The 21173-nt window shown below is 37.2% G+C and overlaps 1 protein-coding gene across 3 annotated transcripts in view; it reads left to right on the forward strand.

Moving 5' to 3' along the window:
- Window positions 1–3915: 3915 nt before the first annotated feature.
- The window catches only part of LOC150086339 (endonuclease V-like), a 164774-nt gene continuing 147516 nt past the window's right edge, over window positions 3916–21173 (forward strand). For all 3 annotated transcript variants that reach the window (XM_090371313.1, XM_090371312.1, XM_090371314.1), the window contains exons 1-3: window positions 3916–4004; window positions 7007–7173; window positions 15694–16048. In XM_090371313.1, the coding sequence (XP_090227439.1) occupies window positions 7064–7173; window positions 15694–16048 (465 nt within the window). In that variant the 5' untranslated portion in view covers window positions 3916–4004; window positions 7007–7063. The remainder of the gene's footprint in view (window positions 4005–7006; window positions 7174–15693; window positions 16049–21173) is intronic.

Here is a 21173-nt window from a genome sequence, read left to right on the forward strand (position 1 = left end):
TTGCTTCCTCTGCATCTAAAAATCTTGGTTTTCTCTTTCGCTCTCTGCGTTACTTTTCTTCCAAACAGCTACTCACTCTATATAAATCGCAAATCCGGTTGCCATGGAATATTGTTCCCACATCTGGGGTGGTTTCCCCAAAACTTTCTCTGGCTTCTTGATTCCATTCAGAAGACGACAGTTAGGTTAATTAATGATTCATCTCTAACAGAGTCTCTCCACTCGCTTTCTCATAGACGTACTGTTTCTGCTGCAATCCTCTTCTACAGATACTTCCATGGGCACTGTTCTTTTAAATTGGCTTCTATAATTCCCGCTCTCTCTTTCAAAACAGTCCGACCACGTGCCGCCATCCCCCAACATCCATTTACTGTCCAACTTCAAACCCACAGAACCAACTTTTCATCTTCCTCATTTATTCATTCAACTGCCGTTTTCTGGAACAACCTTCCTTCATACGTTTTGCTGAAAATTACAATCTACAGAAGTTCAAGTCCAATGTCAACAAATATCTTCTTTCGTCTTCTCAACCTCCAACCCAAGCACGGTACTAAGTACTATAGGTTCTAATTCCTCTCGTGTTTGGGGTTCACATAAAAAAAAAAAAAAACAACCCTTGAAGTCTTACTCGCTCACTTGAAACGTTTCTGCCATCAGAACATCTAGATAATATGTCCAGTTGGGGTAACAGATAAGAACTCTTGAGGTATGTTAAGAGTTATTTTGACCAAGATTATCAGAAAAACGCGTGTCAGTATTACCGATATTCCCCCCCACCCCCTAACTAGCAGTTTCCCTGAACCTTTAAGGGATCCTCAATAATACTGGCAAAAACTTTTGCACCACCTTTGTTTAAGTGTATCTCGTCTCTACAAAGCAAATTCATTCTAGCTACAAGTGTGGGCCATGCTGATAGAAATTTCCCCCCCTAAAGCTTTGCAGAGTCCTTCAAGTCTTGAGTTAATCCACAAGGCTTTTAACATATAATCCCTCCTATCGTGTCTGTGCAGAATTGCAGACATATAGACATTGTGGCCTAGCTCGCGGCATTTTCCTCAGCATGGTCTTGTATTTTCCCAACAAATCGTCTGATCGTGTATGTTTAATGTCATTAGTCCCCACATGAATAATAATATTCTCTTTACCCCACTTAAAATCTGACAATCTGTTGGTGACAACATTAATAGTTGCTCCTGGGAGACATACCCTGGTTCTATTCGACCTATCCTTATTACAAAAAATATTTCCCGTTTCCCTGACAATGGAGTCTCCTAATAAAACAATTTCCATTTTAACCAGAGTAGTTTGCACTTGGTTTTTCTGTTTTGAGGCCCGAATCGGGTGTGCATCACTTGGTAGATTGCTAGAGTCTTAAGTCTCTGACGAGTTCCCAGATGCATTATTCTCGATGGCAAGCACCCGGTTTTTTCAGCGACTCAAATTGTTCCATCAGTGCACCAAATTGTAATTTAAGATAGGTGCACTCCTTACATCGATTACAAAGAAAAGAATCTCCAGGTGAGCTATGATTAGTCACCAGGTCGACCTTGGAAAACATTCCACAGGTTCCGCAACCGATTAAATCATGACTCACACATATATCACCATCCGCTATTTCCGTGTGAGTCACGATACGCTGTGACGTGTTTAAGGTAGATCTCGTAACTACCATTATAAAATTAGCTAAATATCAATGAAAATTAACTTTAAAAAATTATATCTATAATATTATAAAAATCAAACTGTTACAGGAAAACCGATAACAAAATAATCCAACAATATCTAAATAAATCAAATATTTGAAAGCACTGATCAACAGTAATCCAATCCACTTAACTGAACAGCCTTGACGAAGCGCGTCCGCTCACCTCGAATGCCAACACCAAGTCTCAGGCTTCCTTGCACAATAATAATAATAATAATAATAATACAATACAATACAATATTATTTTATCAAGAGAATTTGTTTACAATAAAAGTAATAATAATAATAATAATAATTTTTGCACCATGGTCGCATGGTGCAAAATAAACACTATACAGGGTGTCTCAAAAATATTTGTAGAAACGTTTAGGGGAGGTAGGTAACATCTAAAGGAATCTGAAACGCATAGGAACACATAACCGGAAACGTCGCGGGAAAGTATTAGCAGAGGCACAAGAAGCAGAAATGACAGAAGACAGTAATTAGCGGCAAACATTTATTTGACATAATATTAACAATGGAGTACGAGATGGATGCATTTCATGATGTTACAACAGATGCTCGAAGGTTCCACCATGAGACGCGATGCATGCGTGACACCGACGCAGCATGGATTGGCGGACACGGTCGAACACACCTGGAGTTTCTTTGACAGTAGCAGTGGCGCAGACGAATCTCGCCACGAGATCCATTTCCGTCTCCACAGTCGATTCATACACGATAGATTTGAGGGTCCTCCCACAGTAAGAAATCAAGGCTCGATAAATCAGGTGAGCGTGGGGGCCAGACAACGGGTCCACCACGTCCAATCCATCGACGCCCAAAACGCTTGTTCAAATGGTCACGAACACACCTTCCATAATGGGCAGGCGCCCCGTCACGTTGAAACCAAATGTTGCGTCTCACATTTGCTGGAACATCGTCAAGTCACCCTGGTAGAAGAAAGATCCGATATTTAGCGGAGTTCATGCAGGATGGTAACAAGTATGGGCCGACTAAGCAGTCACTGACCATACCTGCCCACACATTTATTGCGAAGGGATGTTGTGCCGCATGGTGGCGCACACCGTGTGGGTTGTCATGAGCCCACACATGAGCATTGTGTTGATTGAATAAGCCTTCCCGAGTGAAATAAGCCTCATCCGTCACCAAAACATAGGCTGGAAAATTAAAGTCTTGAACACTTTCTTGAAGAAACCACTGCGCAAAAGCCACACGTGAAGGATGATATTGGGGAGCATTAACTGAACCCTTTGGAGATGGAAGGGGTGTAAGGAATCGTCGTGCCAGACACGCTGTACACTGCGACGAGACACTCAGGCAGAGGCAACGGCACGTGTGCTGGTAGTAGGATTATTATGGATGACATTCAACACACTTTCTTCCATGGCGGGAGTTCGCGTCGAACGTGGTCTGCCCGCACTACTCCTGTTACCTCTAAATGACCCATAATCGCACAAATTTTGATGCACCCGCGCAAACAAACGGTGGTCCGGTACATGTCTGTCTGGGAAGCGTTTTCCATAAATTCCTTGAACGGCTAATCCCCTCTGCTAATCCATTTCCCCTCTGCTAATCCATACACTAGGGTAATGTCTGCCAGCTCATAGTTCGTATATTGATGCATGCTCTTCGTGCGGCGACTACTGTTTGAATGAGTAAACCACAAATTTTCTCTCTCGCGAACTGATGAACAGCGCCGTGTACCGACTTACGGTGACGTTTCCGGTTATGGGTTCCTATGCGATTCACATTCCTTTAGATGTTACTTATCTCCTCTAAACGTTTGTACCAATATTTTTGAGACACCTTGTATATATATATCTCATTCAGGGTAATTTGGGAATTTTTTTTTGGTTGGTGCAGCATAAGTCTCAGGCTTCCTTGCACCATATGGATAATAATAATAATATATATACTGTATATATATATATATATATGGTCGGCCAACGTTTCCCGGACCTCCCGGAACTGGTCGTTGATCCTCCAGGAATCCGCGTACCCCAGTTTGGGAAACGCTGGAGTAAGTGATCACTTCTCCGTCATGTACGCACCTTTGCTCGATCTCGTGCTCACGTGTCTTCTGGGAAGTAATTGATCCTGTGACATTTTCAAATCAGGGTTTGAGTTCCTTCCTTCGAATGTCGCGAGGGGGAATTTATTTGCACAGATGGTAGCATTGCGTCATTGTTTATTGCACAATGTTTCTTGCAATTTTCGGATAAAAATGTAATCGTTAAGTCACTGTCACTTATCGCAACTGACGAATATTGCGCAGCTGTAGGTGTTTCTAAGACAGGTGAGAGTAAAAAAACTTTTTTTAGCAACTTTTTTAAATTAGTAAAAGAAGAAAATGTCGCTGTACGGGACATTTCTGAATGCCCATATGAACTATGACAACTATACCAAACCGTTAACTGTGCGTCCCCCACTCCACTGTACCTGCAGTGATAGTACTTTTGCTTGGCAGTATAGTACTTTTATGGTTTTGTAAATAAGCAATAAGAAGCAAAACTTAAAATTGCAGGCCACAACATAAAATCAAGTCTGCTTAATTCAGAAACTTGTTTATTTATCTTGCAAAAAAGGCACTCTAATCACAATATTTCAAATATAACTTATTAATACATCTGCTTATGATGTACCCATCATGCCAAAACCTGGTTGAACCTGAAAACTGACTGCATTCAAAGTTGGCAATCTTGGGTAAAAATTACTTGGAATTTTCATATTCACTAGGTTTAAATTACATCAAAATATTAATAACTTTTATGGTGTTAACCCTAAAGTTTATGGTGTAAACCCTAAACCAAGGTGTTAACCTTGGTTTTTTACCTCAATACCGTGCATAGGTTGGAGTTAGTTTTATTTTCTTTGACACATAAGCAAAAACAACTGTAGTTCACTGACTATTTTTGAAATATAACTTGTGTTTGCATCAGTTCCCACTTATGATTTTTGGGGGGTATACAAATTTTGTACACCCACCAAAATTGATGTACAAATTTTTTTTATGTTTGCACCATTTTATGAATTTTATTGCTGATGGAAAGCTTTCTTTCCATAGCATATGTAATGCTATGTTTATATGGTGTGTACGGCATGTTTGTGCTCTGTTGTTTCTTTTTATTACAACATACATTAACTTTAGATATCAACTGTTGTTTAAGTTAGTTTATTTTCATTGCTATTTTGGTTGCCTAAACTGTAAAAGGGTTGGTCCATAAGTAATGCATCCTGGGTGACAAAATGTTTTGTAATTGATTTAGCATCATGAAGTTTTGCATATTGCTAGTATAAATATTAAGATGTGCTAAAATTAAAGTTTCTGTGTATTCTAGACCTTAAGTTATGAATAGTAAAACTGATGACTGTTTCTACCGATGGTCAATGACAGAGTTTCTTTTCAAGTCAGAAGAAACTCAGCTGTTCAGATTCGTGAAGAATTGAGGAAAGTATGTCAACAAGGCACTACCAAAAATTAAACTGAATAATAATAATAATAATAATAATAATACTGATATAAGCACCATTTGTAGATGGTTTGCATGTTTTAAAGGATGAATCATTGACACTTGTGACCAGCCAAGGAGTAGAAGACTGAAGTGTGTGAGAATTGAAGAAAAACTAAGATTTTGGATGAAATGATTCAAAAAGAAAGGACAATAACCATATGTGCAATGATGTAAGCCTTAGTATAACTATTTTAGATATATTATAGGAAAATATGTTATAAATGGTATCCAAACTGTTAATAAGAGAAATGAAATTCTTTCAGTCAGAAGACCTACCAGGACTGTTGCAGGAGTGCAATAACTTTCATGATTTTTTTTAATCTTTCATTATGACCTTTATTCTGAATGTCAGTCTGTGGAATGAACACATCCATCATCTTCAGTGAATAAAAAAACCCTTGAATTGCCAGATGATCACAAAAAAATATGGCCACAGTATTCTGGGAAAGCAAGGACCAATTTTTGTTGATTTTTTTAGAGAAAGGTGAGATACTGTAAATAAGGAAAGATAGTGCCAAACACTTGATAGGACTAGAAAACAGAACAAAACAAAAGGAAGGCTCTGATAGGACATCAAATCACATTACATGATGATAATGCCAAGCACTTATTGTTCATATGACTTGGATGAAAACTGCTGGCCTAGGGTGGAGAGTCTTGCCTCATCCTGCACATGGCCTGAACTTTGCTCCATCTGATTTTTTTCTGTTTTGATATATGAAAAGAGATCTTTGTGGAAAACACTCTTTGAGTGATGAGGAGCTGAAAAAGTGTGACATGCTGGCTTCAGCAGCAAGGTCTATCCTTTTACTTTTACAATGAATTGGAAAGAATGATGGCAAAAATGTATTGATAAACAAAATAGATACAAAGAATAATGTATACATGCTTTCCAGTGTTTGTTTAATAAATGACACAAATTTCGACTTTGTACCTGTTGTCTTTATATTTTTTATGTTGGTCCATAAGTAATACCAAAGAGACATTACTTATGAACCAACCCTTGTATCTTCTCATTTTACCATTGACCATTGCCTTATACAAGAGGTGATTATCCTCTTGTATAAGGCAATGGTCAGGCCACATTTTGAGTACTGTATACAGGTCTTGGAGGCCTCATTTTAAGAAGTATGTAGAACTGTGGGAATGAGTACAGAGAAGGGCAACAAGATTAGTGACTGGAACAAAGGGTTGCTCTTACGAAGAAAGGCTTATGTTTTGCAAATTACAGTGTCTGGAGACTCGGCACCTGCAAGGTGATCTGATCGAGGTGTATAAAGCCTTGAATTATTTGAGCATGCTCAATGCGGATGGGATTCTTCCTCTTGCTCAGAATAATCGCCTGAGAGGGCATAAATTCAAATTGAGGAAAGACGGTTGTAGGATAGACGTGCAGAAGTTTGCCTTTAACCAGCGGGTGGTTGATTGGTGGAACAAACTTCCATCTGTCATTGTAGAAGTTGATAGCTTAAATAGATTCAAGGCAGATCTTGTCATTGTTTCTTCAACCCTGTGATTAAATGACGTGTTTTTCTTGTGCACATCCACTTCCTGCTGTGTCTTTAAATCAGTTATGATTGTCACCATAAATGAAAAATTTCATTCAACTATTTTAAGCTAATTGAACACTAAGAAATTGCAACTTTCATGCACTAATTAGCTTCAATTTTAGACATAGATCTTGTTACAGTTTTTGCTTATATTTTAAAAATATGTAGCCTTTTATAAATTAAATAAATTTTGCATAAGTTTCAGATTAAATAGCTATTTATGTTATTTATTTCAGTTGCCAGCATGTGAAGTGGAGTGAAGAATAGCTTTATTATTTTTCTGAATATCTGATATGTCAGATGGATGCAGTACAGTACAACTGTATCCAGCTGTTCTGGATGTAGCACAACTACCTCTTGAACAAGATCAAATCAATGAAGATATCCTGCAGATGTGGAGGATGTAAGAAATTCCATTTTATTTTTTTTCTTGTAACAATTTTTATATGAACACTATAAGCAGGAAACCCCCCCCCCCACTTTCTTTTTGTCTTGTTTATCATATTTCATAAATATTCTGGCAGGTAACATGATTTTTAATTTTTTTTTTTTTTTTTTGTGGAGCAGTAGTTTGTATGTTACTTGCAAATCTATTTGCTTGATTTCATTCTTGCTTTCTTGGCACCTTTAACGTTTTTTTTTTTTTTTTGCATGCTATTAACAAGAATGAAAAATGAAGATAAAAAGATTTTATTAAATTAAACTAAACATATATTGAGTGTTAGCGTATTATAAACATGATAAAGTTGTATTAATACTGTAATGCTGTTATAAATTATATGTAGTTATTAATACAATGCTGTTATCAATTGCACGTCGGTGTTATTAATACAATAATGCTGTTATCAGTTACGTGTTCTTATTGAATGCTGAAATTTGTTGATGCCTTGTTGAACACAAAAATCTCCCCAAGACACTGATTACTGTACCAGCAAAGAACAAACAATGTTGTTTTTTCGACAAACAATGTTGAATTTAAAAAAGCTGAGGAGAGCATGCAAATGTGCCAATAAAGAAGAAAGCACTGAGCTGTAAAGAGCAGCAAAGGTTCATGGAAGTCATGTTAACAAGCCCATGAATGAAGCTTCTCAGAAGTCATTACAGCAAGCTCACAAATTGTGATTCTCAGCAGTTGCGCCAACATTCAGCAGGTGCCAAGTGGCCAGGTATTGCTTATCAGGGGCAATTGCAGCAACAAGTCTTTTTCAAATGAATGCATTGAAGGATGAAACTGAGGTCTGCAATCTCAACTGTTTGTTCTAAGCCAGAACAAAAGTTGAGTCAAAAAAAATTGCCGAAATCATTCCTTGTGGTTCTGTGCAATCTGCATCAAGTGCATGGAGAAGTGGTTGTCCCTGTTTAGCTAAGCAATGGAGTAAGTGGCAAGAGAAAATGTGTGTGTGAAGGACAATATCCAGATCTTGAGGAAGTGTTGCTGAAGTGGTTAAAGCAGACACTTGCATTGAACATACCAGTGCAGTTCAGTCAGAGGTGGCTAATTTAGCCTAAAAGATGGGGCTAAAAGTTGAATGGCTGGATAGAAAGGATTAAGAAGAGACATAATTTTGTGTACTGTTTTGTGTGTGTGTGTGGTGAAAGTACTAGATGAATATAGAGATAGTGGATGTGCAGAAAAACAGTCTGCCAGCCATCCTTGAAGAATATTACCCTGAAAACATTTTCAATGCAGATGAAACGGGCATGTTTTTCTACATTTTACCGAATAAATCACTACAGTTCATAGATCAGAGGTGCAGTGGGGATAAATTTAGCAAAGAAAGGCTTACAGTCCTGTTTTGCCACAACAAAAGTGGAACTGAGAAGCTTGTGCCATTGGTGATGGGGAAAGCAAAATATCTGCAATGTTTTAAGAATGTGTATACCTTTCCTTGCACTTATCACTCAAATACTATGGCATACCATTCAGGCCTTAGTATTTGAGTGATGTGCCCATTTTTTAAACTTTTTTTTTTAACAAGTATTAGATGGCAAAATGGGATTAAAGAAGAGAAATTTTTACTCTTCGTGTGTGGCTTATCCATCCAACACCTCATATTAGCAGTATATAAAGATGGTATTCCTCCTGTCTAATTCTACAAGTAACCTTCAACTCCTTGATTAACATATAATTTTATGTGTGATGCAAAATTATACAAAGGAGGCTAGCATTTTGTACACACAATGCAGAAGAAAATTTCAATATTGGATGTAATACACTTCATAAAATCTATGTTAGGATTCTATTGATGCAAACATAAGGAACTGTTTTAACAAATCTGGCTTTTGTCATATGCTCCTGATTGCTACTTCCCAGTAGCAAATTCATACAACCACACAACAAAATCAGATGACTCTGGCAATTGTCATTGTGTCATTCTGGGAATGACATTATTTTTGATGATTATGTCGAGTGTGACAACATTATCTCCCAGCCTTCATCACTAGGTGAAATGGAGCAGCGGCACCATGTAGGAAGAGGTGCTGAAAATAATACGATGGCAAAGAAAAAGAGCTTGCACTTTAAGACACTGTCGAAAGCTGTAGAAGCCAAATGCAGTTATATAAATTGCAGAATCTGGCACCTGTGAAGTGACCTGATCTAGATGTTTAAGTCTTTGAATGGATTAAGCAAGCTCAATGCTGTTGGCATTCTTCTTCCTCTTGTTGAGACTACATAAATGAGGGGTCATAAATTTGAATTCAGGAAGGATGGTTGCAAGATAGATGTATAAAAGTTTGCCTTCAGCCAGCAGTTAGTAGATTACAAGCTTCCATCTGTTGTTGTTCTGGAAGTGGGTAAATAAATTTGAATAAATTCAAGGAAGAACTAGACACAAGACTATTGGAGGGATGGACAGGTGATGTGGAAAGGTTGTTTTTAATTTTTTTTTTGTTGATGCTCTATAAGCTTCCTTTCTTGCATTATTTGCCACTACTAATACTAAGTCATGGTTATTATATTTGCTGTTTTCATGTTTATATGTGGGGCATTATATTTGAAGTTTGATGTTGATAAGGACATCATTATTCAGTTCTCAAATATGGACATGATTATTTACAAATTAGGCCAGAGCAATAAGAAACAAAAGACTAGATATGTGTTTTAAAAATGTTTGTTAAATGAATACATGTTTTTTAACTTACCTGAGAATTTTTGTTAGTATGTTTTCCAGCTTATGACAATTTTTTTTTTTTTTTTTTTTTTCTGGTTCCCTAAAAACATACTAATGTGATTCCACTCTACCATGTTCCCCTCTTCACCTATGTGTCTATTCATGTTTCCTACAATCCAGTCTATACCAAACCCCATGATTTGAATTTATGGCTCCTATTTCAGTAATCATTTATATCAGCAAAAATTTTTGAAAACTTTATTCAGACTACTCACTTCCACAAGACCAGATGAAAGTTTGCTCCTATCAATTACTTTTTGGCTGAAAGCAAATTTTCACTTGTCTATCCTGCAACTGTCTTTTTTTTCAATTTAAATTTGTCTCCTTATGCGTGCATCTGAGAAAGACCAAGGATGCTATTAGCATCCTTTCTCTTTAAATTCAGCACCTTGTAGATGCTCAGTTACAAGTGATGCAATTTGCAGAACTGAAGGCGTTTTTGTTAAGAGTATGTTTTTGTGCCCCTTATCTTTTTACTCTCTCTCTCTCTGTACCTATTCCAACATATTTGCATCTTTCCTCAAATGAGGCCTCCAGACCTGTATGCAGTAATCTAACTATTGCCTTATATAATGGGATAATCACCTCCTTGTCCTTGCTGGCAAAGTTCCTTATATCATTGAGAGAACCCCATGAGCTATCCTAATAGCCTATCTGTACACATCAAAAAACTTCATGTCACACTTTGCAATTATCCCTAAGTCTTTTTGGTTCTCTACAAATTTGAGTGTTGGCACCACCCAACTGGTATGTTATTCTGGGATTACTGCTGTCCATATGAGTGCCTTGCATTTAACAATGTTAAATCTCAGTTGTCACTTCTCAGTCCACCTGCCTAATTTTGTATAGGTCTTGTTACAGTAGCATACCTGATTGCCATCCTTTGTATAATCAGCAAACTTTGACATTAAATTTGATATGCCTTCATTGATAGCATTAATAAGTATTGAAAACAGTAAGGGGCCCAGCACTGAACCTAGGACTCCATTAATAAAGTCCAGATAGTGCAGTGTTCATTAATAATATCAGTGGTTCTTATACTGCCTCAAACTTTCTACATAATTGGTTTGGCAATTTTGATTTTATTAGTATCAATCAGTGGTTGATTTGGTTTGTTCTATTCACTTTTGGAGGAATTTGATATAAGAGTTGGGAGAAACTCAAACACAGTTGACCTCCACGTATCTTAGGTTTTTTAATCATACTTGGCATAATGGCTTTCTAAATAAGCTTCCATCCTATGGTTCACTTTCTGTTTCTTGTAATTGAGTAGCCAGTGTTTTCTTTGATTTCTGACTGCAAGTGATAGTACATGACCATTTGTTTTCTAACATCTCAACTAATGCTGGCTTTCTGTTCTTTCTTCCACTTTCTTCCTTCCTATATATTAATGACCTTCTTTCACTGATTGGAAATCCTGTCCATAGCTTTGCTGATGATATGAGATTCCACCCTTTCTGTCTGAGGAATCCTGCTCTGTGTAAAAATTACAACTGTTTGAGTATCCACCACCAGTTGCTTAAATGCTGATATCTGTGAAATTTTCTGAATTAGCTGAAGTTAACTAAGAAGAAAAAACTTAGTTAACTTCAGTTAATTCTTCTAAAATTCAGTCTCGTCTTGTTTATCTTCAACAACTCTGATTTCTAGATAAGACTGTATATCTTTGGTGGTGATAACCGTGACTTCTATCCTTTCTTGTCATAAGCATATCACAAACATTGCTGCTTCTGCAATGAAGAAACTAAGTTTTTCTCTTTTGCTCTCAGCATTATTTTTTTTGTAAACAGTATTGACTCTGTGCAGATCACAAATCTACCCTGCCATGGAATATTGTTCTCACATCTGGGTGATAATGCATCCAAAACTACTTTGATCATTAATTAGCTTAACTGCCCTCTTTTTGAACAGGGAAATTAGGCTAATTAATGATTCATTGCACACTCAATCCACTCTTCATCACATAGATGTTCATTATTTGATGCATTTATTTTTTATAGATTTTGGGCTGGCTATGGTCCTGGAGTAACATATTTACACATTGTATGATTGAGCCTGTATGCTGCCACAAAAAAGTACAGAGTGCATTATTAGCCGATATGGTGGTAAATTAGCATTAGCATTAGTAGAGGCATTTGATGCAAGAAAGCAAGCTTATGCAGCATCAGCCAAAAAAAAAAAAAAAAAAAAACCACTTCCACTTCACCCCTCTGTTCGTTCAAAATACCTGTCCAGCTGAGCCTTAAACTTATTTAGGCTATCAACTTCCACGACAAGGGATGGAAGTCTGTTCCACCAACCAACCACCCGCTGGCTAAAGGCAAATTTCCGCACGTCTACCCTACATCTGTCTTTCCTCAATTGGAATTTATGCCCTCTCAGGTGTTTATTCTGAGAGAGAGGAAGAATCCCATCAGCATTGAGCATGCTCAAACCATTCAAGGCTTTATACACCTCTATCAGATCACCTCGCTGGTGCCTAGTCTCCAGACACTGTAATTTGCAAAACTTAAGCCTTTCTTCGTAAGAAAGGCTTAAGTTTTGTTCCATTTGTTCCATTCACTAATTTTGTTGCCCTTCTCTGTACTCGTTCCAGCAGCTCTACATCCTTCTTGAAATGAGGCCTCCAGACCTGTATACAGTACTCTAGGTGTGGCCTGACCATTGCCTTATACAAGGGAATAATCACCTCCTTATCCCTGCTAGAAAAATTCCTATATATCATTGACAATACGCCATGAGCTACTCTTGCAGCCCGTCTGCACTGCTCAGAGAACGTCATATCTTCCTGCACAACCACCCCCAGGTCCCTTTCATTCTCTACCACTGTCAGTGTAGTACCACAGAGTTGATATGTTGCTCTGGAGTTGCTGTTTCCCATGTGTAGTACTTTACATTTGTCAATGTTAAACTTCATTTGCCACCTCTCAGCCCATCTGCTCAACCTTTCCAGATCCTGTTGCAGCAGCATAGTGCCAGTAGTGTCCTTGACAACCCTGCCTACCTTTGTATTGTCTGCAAACTTCGACATTAAGCTTGATATACCATCATCAATATCATTTATGAATACAGAAAACAATAATGGACCCAACACTGAGCCCTGAGGAACTCCACTAATAACATTAGTCCACGACGAGCAGTGTCCATTGATTACCACTCTCTGTCTTCTCCCACTCAGCCACCCCTTTATCCACAGCAGCAATTTGCCTCCAATGTCACACTGCTCCAATTTGTGCAGCAGTCTTCCATGTGCAACAGTATCAAAAGCCTTTCTAAGATCCAAATATATAATATCAAAGTTATTCCCTGCATTCAGTTCTTTTGTGACTGCATCGTAGTATCCAGTCAAATTTGTCAGGCAAGACTTCGCCTTAACAAAACCATGCTGTATCCGAGCTATAACTGAAGTCTTGTCTAAATGATCCTGCAGTGCTTCTTTAACTAGTGCCTCCATTAATTTTCCTGGAACAGAAGTTAAACTCACAGGTCTATAATTACTTGTGTCAGCCTTTGATCCTCCTTTGTGAATTGGGGTCACATTTGCACATCTCCAGTCTGTGGGTACCTCCCCTGAGTCCAAGGAAGCTCTCATAATTATGGCTAAGGGTTTGCTTACTTCCTCTGCTGCCTCCTTTAATATAACTGGATAGATCCCATCCACCCCGGGTGCCTTTCTTGTGTTTATCTTCAACAATTTCTCCTCCACTTTACTCTCAGTTATTACAAGATTCTCTAGCTTACTGCTAGAGTTGAATACACCTCTGGCTTTCCCCTCGCTAAATAACTCCTCATGTGTGAATGTCGATGCAAAATATTCATTTAGTTTGTTAGCTACCTGAGCAGGATCATCAACAGTTGACCCATCGATATCAAGTGGACCAATCTGATTCATCCCCTTCCTTCTAGAGTTTACATAAGTAAAGAACTCTTTGCTGTTTTTCTTTGCATTCCTTACCAAAGATTTCTCGTAATCTGCCTTCGCCTGCCTAACCTCCTTTGTAACTTGGTTACAGATCAACTTGTATCTATCATAGGCTTCTGTGTCATGTGTTAATTTGTATGTATCCCATGCATTTTTCTTCTCTGCCATATGCCTCATCAGTTCATCTGACATCCATTTAGGCCTAAACCTTGAACAATATTTCTTAGTTGGTATGTAAAGCCTAGTAGCTTCCAAGATAAGTTCTTTGAATGCTTCCCATTTTGCATTTGCTGTTGGTAACATCATCAGTTGGTCCCACTGTATAGAATTTAAATACTGTCTCAGTCCATCGTAGTCGCCTTTACGAAAGCAATAACCCTTCCCTTTACCCCTAATGGTAGTTACCTCTTTGAGTAAATCCCACTTCAGCACACTGTTATCACCGTCACCTAGTGGGTCATTTATCTGCAGATTCTTAATGCATGAAGAATCACTGCTGATAATCAAATCAAGAGTATTCCTCCCTCTAGTTGCCTCCCGAACATGCTGATGTAGAAAACAATCGTTCAATAAATCCACAAAAGCCTTGCTAGTGTGTGAGTGGCCAGCCCCCAAATTCCAGTCAATATCTGGGAAATTAAAATCTCCCATTATAAGACTCTCTGATTTACTGGCCCACTCTATTTCCCTGTACAGTTTCTTATTATAATCATCAGAGTCATTAGGCCTATAGCACACTCCTACTCTCAATTTTGATCTCCCAATGCTTATGTCACACCAAACTGACTCGACACTGCACTGTCCAGCGATGTCCACTGGCTTCACTTCCTTGGATTTTATGTATTTCTTAACTAATAGCATAACCCCTCCTCCCTTCCTATCCAGTCTATCCTTTCTGTAGACGTTGTACTCCCCAAATTCCAGTTTTGCATTCCTTATATCTGTGTGACACCATGTGTACACCATGTACCGCAATGACTCCCAGCAGTCTCTGAAATATCCTGCATCTTGTTTTTCAGGCTTCTGCTCAATTTGCTGCAAGAAAACAATTACAAGAAGTTATAAATTCTTCTGGCCTTGTTTGTACAGAATATAAGTAGAAATTTATTTATTCTTTCTATGGGCACTATTCTTCTGAATTAGCATCTGTAATTTCCCTATTTCTTCCAAATCAGGTCAAATACACATCTCAACTAGTCAATGTCTATTCACATTTAAGTTCCAACTGCATCAAATCGACTTCTCTTCCCCATTTATCCCTTCTACTTCTGTTCTATGGAACAGTCTTTCTTAGTATGTATATCCTGAAAATTGCAATCTGTAGAAAATTCAGAAGAGGAAATCACAAATTCAGAGAAGTACTAACTGTGGTTTTCCAATTTTGGTGTGAAATTGAAGGAATTCTCTAGAATTAAATATCCAGAAGTTTATGAAAATTAATAAAGTTAAATAAATTGGTGTAGAAGATATTATTGCGTCAAAAGAAGTTATTTTTTTTTTTTGTAATTTGTTTTATAAATTTTTTTGCAGATTTTTCAGTATCAAAAGATTCTGATTTGATTTTTAACAATAATTTCACTATAATGTTGGGCAGTGGAGCCAAAATAGGCAAAACGTAATATTTAAAAGGATTTAAGTACAAAGTTTTAATTTTTACAAAACAAAAACTTCATAAAAAAAAACTATTACAGCTTTCTGTTTGTAGAAAACTTATTGCCTGAGCCCCCCCCCCCCACCCCACCTTCTGATAATGTGAGTGGTATTGTTGCTAACAATACCATTGCACCTTTGATTTCTGTTCAAGCTCTTTTTTTTTTTTTTTTTTTAGGGAGCAGGATGAATTAAAGAAGAAATTAATTTGTCATGACACTGAAAAATGGCAGAAAACAAAAGCAATTGGTAAAGAAGAAAATAGCACAGCTTATATTTCACAATCAGATGTTCCAAAACTTTCAAGTCACCTGAAAAATTTAACTGTATGTCAAGAAAATGAAAAACTATACGAGACAGCTGATGATGATATCTGTAATGAAAAGAAAATATTAGATGATGTGAAAATTGATGAAGGCACTTCTGATGAAAATGAAATCCTAAGATATGTGGCTGGAGTAGATATATCATATGGAAAGGGAGAGCAGAAGGCTTGTGCTGCAGTTGTTGTTCTTTGTGTACCAGATTTGAAGGTATGAAATAATATGGTTAATTTATTTTGGGTAGGTGTTACTAACTTTCTTATTAGCAAAGTTAAATAATTTACAATAAATACAGGGACAGGCATCTGTTACTGATTTGTTAGCCTTGTTAATGGTAGGAATTTGCTATAGTTATATCATATTAGTATTTTTGTTCAATTGTTATTGTTTTTTTTTTTTTTTTTTTTTGTATATCTTCTCAAAGCAGAACAGACAGGGCACTTTCTACAGGAGCATCAGGAGTTAACGTTACATAAAAAATGTAGCTAGAGGTATTCTATAAGTGGTGAGGGGTACATATTTAAGTATTTTACCAGATGCAAAAATACCTAGTAACAACTCTCAAGTATTTGTCCTCGAAGTTCATTGCCTAAGAAGACATTCAGTAAGAATAGAATTTATGAAAAATAATTTTTGATTATGAAATGACATAATCAAATGAGACATGAGTACTATTTGTCTACTACATAAGTCTTGGAAACACTCTCACCAAGTAATTAATTATTTTAATGTAGTGCAAATAATTTAAGTTATAAATTGCATAATACATAACAAATCAGAAAGCTTCCAGTGGACCTGTCACCTCTCTCTCTGTCTCTGGCCACATCTTGAGTACTGCTTACAGGTCTGGAGGCCTCCTTCTAGGAAGAATGTAGAGCTGCTGGAACAAGTACAAAGAAGGGCAATGAGATTGTGAGTGGAACAAAGGGAATGCACTTACCAAGAAAGGCTTCAGTTCTGCAAATTTTAGCATCTGGAGACTAGACACTGCGAGGTGATCCAGTTAAGGCTTTGAATGGATTGGGCAAGCTCAGTGCTGATGGGATTCTTCCTCTTGCACAGACTACACACATGAGGGGGCACAAATTCAAATCAAGAAAGGACAGTTGCAGAATAGATGTACAGAAGTTGCCTGTAGCCAGGAGTTGGTTGATTGTTGGAACAAACTTCCATCTGTTGTTGTATAAGTTGATAGCTTAAATGAATTCAAGGAAGAACCAGACAAACTATTGGAGGGAATTGCTTTTTTTTTTGGCCAATGCTGTATAAGCTTGCTTTCTTGCATCATTTGCCACTACTAATGCTAATGTGTGCGCACGCGCTCTCTCTCTCTCTCTCACACACACACACACACACACACACACACACACACACACACACACACACACACACACACACACAATTCTCTATATCAGACTAACTTTTTGATGTGAAAACATCTTTGGCGGCACCTACTAAATTTTTCAGACTGAAGTAAAACTGATTGGTAATGAAAACATGAGATAGAAATGGCGCAGATGACCTCAATTCCTAAAAGTCACTAACATTGGTTCGTTAGAATAAGTGGCAGGCTTGAGCATAAAATGTTACATCGTTCGTGACTTTGGTTCTAGCTATTTGATTTTAAAAATTTAAATGGTGTTGATTTTCATCAAAGATGTTTTTACATAAAATAAAATATCTTTCTTGTGTACAGGGTACACATGCAGTTCTTTGATCTTTGCTGCCTCTTTTCCAGCAGATCCCTTTCTTGAACTAAAGGTTCCAAACCTGTATCCATTACTCAAGATACGTTCTAACCATGGTTTTATATAATGGATTAGTTACCTCTTTGTCCCTATCAACAAAATTCCCGTACTTCATAGATAAAAGAGTATCATTGTTATTGTAGTAGTCTGTCTACACTGTTGAGGGAAATTCACTTGGTTTGCACAATTATTCCTAAATTTTTTTCTTACGTTTTTAAGTTCAACCATCTTAATAAGTTTGTTTCTTGAGAGTTTGAAGGGATTACTATTTCTTAAATGTAGAACACTAAATTTCTGGGTAACACATTGTTGTACTTCAGCTGCTATTTTTAAAGTCAGCTGAGTAATTTATCCAGGTGTTGAAGCAGCGTACTTTGCTTACTATCATTTACCACGCTCTCAACCTTTGTGTCATCAGAAAACGGCATTAAGCCTGCTGTACCTTCATCAGTATCACCAACTAATATCGAAACAAGAGCGAACACAGTAATGACAATAATAAATCCCAAAGAACTCTACTCAAGACCCTGGTCAAGTCACATAATAGCTATTTGTAACTATCCTTTGTCACCCAATCAGGCTTTTATCCACCTTAGCATCTTTCCACCAGTGGCACATTATTCCAAAAGGTGCTCGTTTAGGATGGCATTAGAAGTCCTATAGTCTAAATATACTATGTTAAAATTATTCTTTGTATCCAGGTCTTTTTGACTATCTTATAACAGCTTATTAGATTGTGTAGACATAGTTTTTCTTAATAAACCCATGATGTGCCTCACACAGTACAATTTGGATAGCTAATTTTTTCAGATAATTCATTTTAAATGCAGTTAATTGGTTATAAAAGGGAAGTAGGAAAAAATTAATGAGAGAAAATTACTGTAATTTGCATTTATGATTTACACTTTCTGACTGTATATGCTTATAGAGCTTTAAAATAATTACAATAATTTTCTGATTGAAAGATGTTGAGGTGTTTTTTGTTTTTTAATGCAAGTTTCTTCAATCATGTAATTGTTCTCATTCAATTCTTGAAATTTGACCAATCTAGTATGGGTGTTTAGTTCTTCACTAGCCATTGATTTTCATTGGGCACATTTGTCATAATGTCAATCTTCGTTTTCAGTTTGATTTGGATTAGTAAACAGTAAAAGTCCTCTTAGCCAACCTCAGTTTAACTGAGCCTCTGGGTTAACTCTTCCCCCTACTCCTTCCTTCCATCTTTAAAACCATCTGTGCAATCTCCACGGTTCACTGTAGCCTTTTTTTGGATAATACTCCTTCACATATCGTAGTGAGGGACTCAGGCCATGATTTTATCACCAAATATTGATCAAGCCTATGGATCAAAGGGTACTACAATGTTTAAAGTGACAACATAGGCAAAAATGAGTTTGCTTTTGGAAAAAAAAAATGGTAGACAAAATATAAACCTTGTAGAATTGTTAAAACCATCAACATCAAAGATGTGATTTACAATATAGCAGAAGCATGGAACAAAATTCCAAGATTGACATTTACCAGGTCTTTTAGAAAATTTTGACCAGAGGTAACAAAATTCCTGAACTAGTTGTGTAAGTTAAAAAATTTGAGTTTGCGTAATGAAGAACGTAGGTTAGCAGATTTCAGGCAAATAGGTTTCAAAGATTTTCAGCAAGAAGACATACAGCAATGGATTCAACAATGTTTTCCATCTACTCATGAAGATTTGTTGTAAAATAAAATTGTAGGTGTGCAGAAATCAACACACTGTGATGGAAACATATAGATCTAAGTATGAAGAAGAAGAGGTTGGATCAAATCTAGGGCCAAAAATGTTTTCAAAAATAGTTCTTGCCAGCAAAATATGCCCCATATTAAGAAACCACTGCCACCTGGATAGTGGACACCATGCATGATGGTTCCCTGGATTCGCATTTGTGTGTGCCACGCACAAAAGCATCTGTTGGCACGTTGTGCCAGGTATTTGGACTTTTCTGACCAGTACACTCATTTCCAGCCTTCCAATATCCAATCAGGATTTTGTTGACACCACAGCATTCTCCATCAAGAGTGATCAGCTGTGAGGAGAGGGTGTCTCTTGGGTCATCTGCTGAGGAACCCCATATGTTTATGTATGGGGTTGAACTAGACAAACTTTTGGAGTGAATGGATGGGTGAAATGGGAATATTTTTTTTTTTTTTTGGCTGATCCCATGTAAGTTTGCTTTCTTGCATCACATGCCTCTACTAATCCAATGTCTGAGCGTACAGTGCATTTTCATTTGGAATACTGTTGCATTCTTTGTATTGTATTGCAATGTCAGCTGCCGCATAGTGACCTGCTGTTGAGCCTATATAACATGCTGCACTCTTTGCTCACTACAAACATCCACTTTGCATAATCCTTTACAGTTTTGTTGGCAGAAGGTGGTTTGACCCGTTCGACACCATTCTTTGTACACCTTAACCACAGTGGGCCATGAGCAACTGACAAGACATGCCATTTTCGATATGGAAGCACCTAATGCACCAGCTCCCACAATCATGCCATTTTGAAACTGAGCTCCATGATATCTTTACTACATTCATAATTCAGATGCAAATTACCACTGCTATAGCATACAAAACTGTTCAGCTTTTTATACTGCAAGCTATGTGGCATAATTCATTATGGATGGAGTGGTCACAATTCAGTGATCACTGAGTGTGTGTGTGCACCATAAAGATACAGGTTTGGTAATCTGCCCTACATATGCGCCCCCATAGTCCACTTGGCAAGATTCTGCTTTATAATATTGTATCATTCCAGACTTTGCTAAATTCAGCTGTGGGAGCAGAGATGTATACTCATTTACCCCATACCTTGTTCCATTCCATTCTTCTAATGATGGCAATGTCTGGATTGCAATTCTGAGTACATTGGAGAATAGAGCCACAGTTGAGAGATTGAATGAGTGAGCATAAATTGCCATTTTTGCAGTTGAAGTCAATAGGTCAGCAGTCGCATATCACTGTTAGGAAATAAATCATCAGATATGGAATTATAAGGTGCCTGGATAATGTATAGATCCCAGAAGTTATTACATAGGAAGTGGAGACTGTCCTCTTTCCATATCTTGTAAAAATTGTATTTTTTTCCATTTCTTTAGACTCCCAGAAGAAAAACTGTTAAGTTTGCTTTTAATGAAATAGGGATACCAGTCCAAAAGCCTTAGCATGCACTTGTAGATTTCTTCTGGCAGTATTTTATCACTTTACTCTTAAGTATTTATTTTTCATCATCTTTTAATGGCATTTTTTTGGTTTATTTTACATTAATAGCAGTTATTTATATATATATATAGTGTCTGCCAATTTTTTTTGTGAGAGCTTTCAGCCATTTGCCTATTCTTGCAAGAAATTTTTGCAGAAATGGGATTTTTATTGTCCTAAATAATTTGATTTCTGTGATTTTTCCTTTTTCCTCGTAGGTACCCAGCTTGTTCAGTATCAATAATAGTATCAATGTTCAGTATCAAATAGCCATATTTAGCCGCTTGATTGAATATTTTTTACATCGAATTATTTCTGTAAGTAGCTTATAGACCTAGTAAGGATCGTTAGTT

Source organism: Mastigoproctus giganteus, chromosome 4 (assembly GCF_048544385.1).
Source record: "Mastigoproctus giganteus isolate SK-2022 chromosome 4, ASM4854438v1, whole genome shotgun sequence".
In the NCBI taxonomy this organism is placed as follows: Eukaryota; Metazoa; Arthropoda; class Arachnida; order Uropygi; family Thelyphonidae; genus Mastigoproctus; species Mastigoproctus giganteus.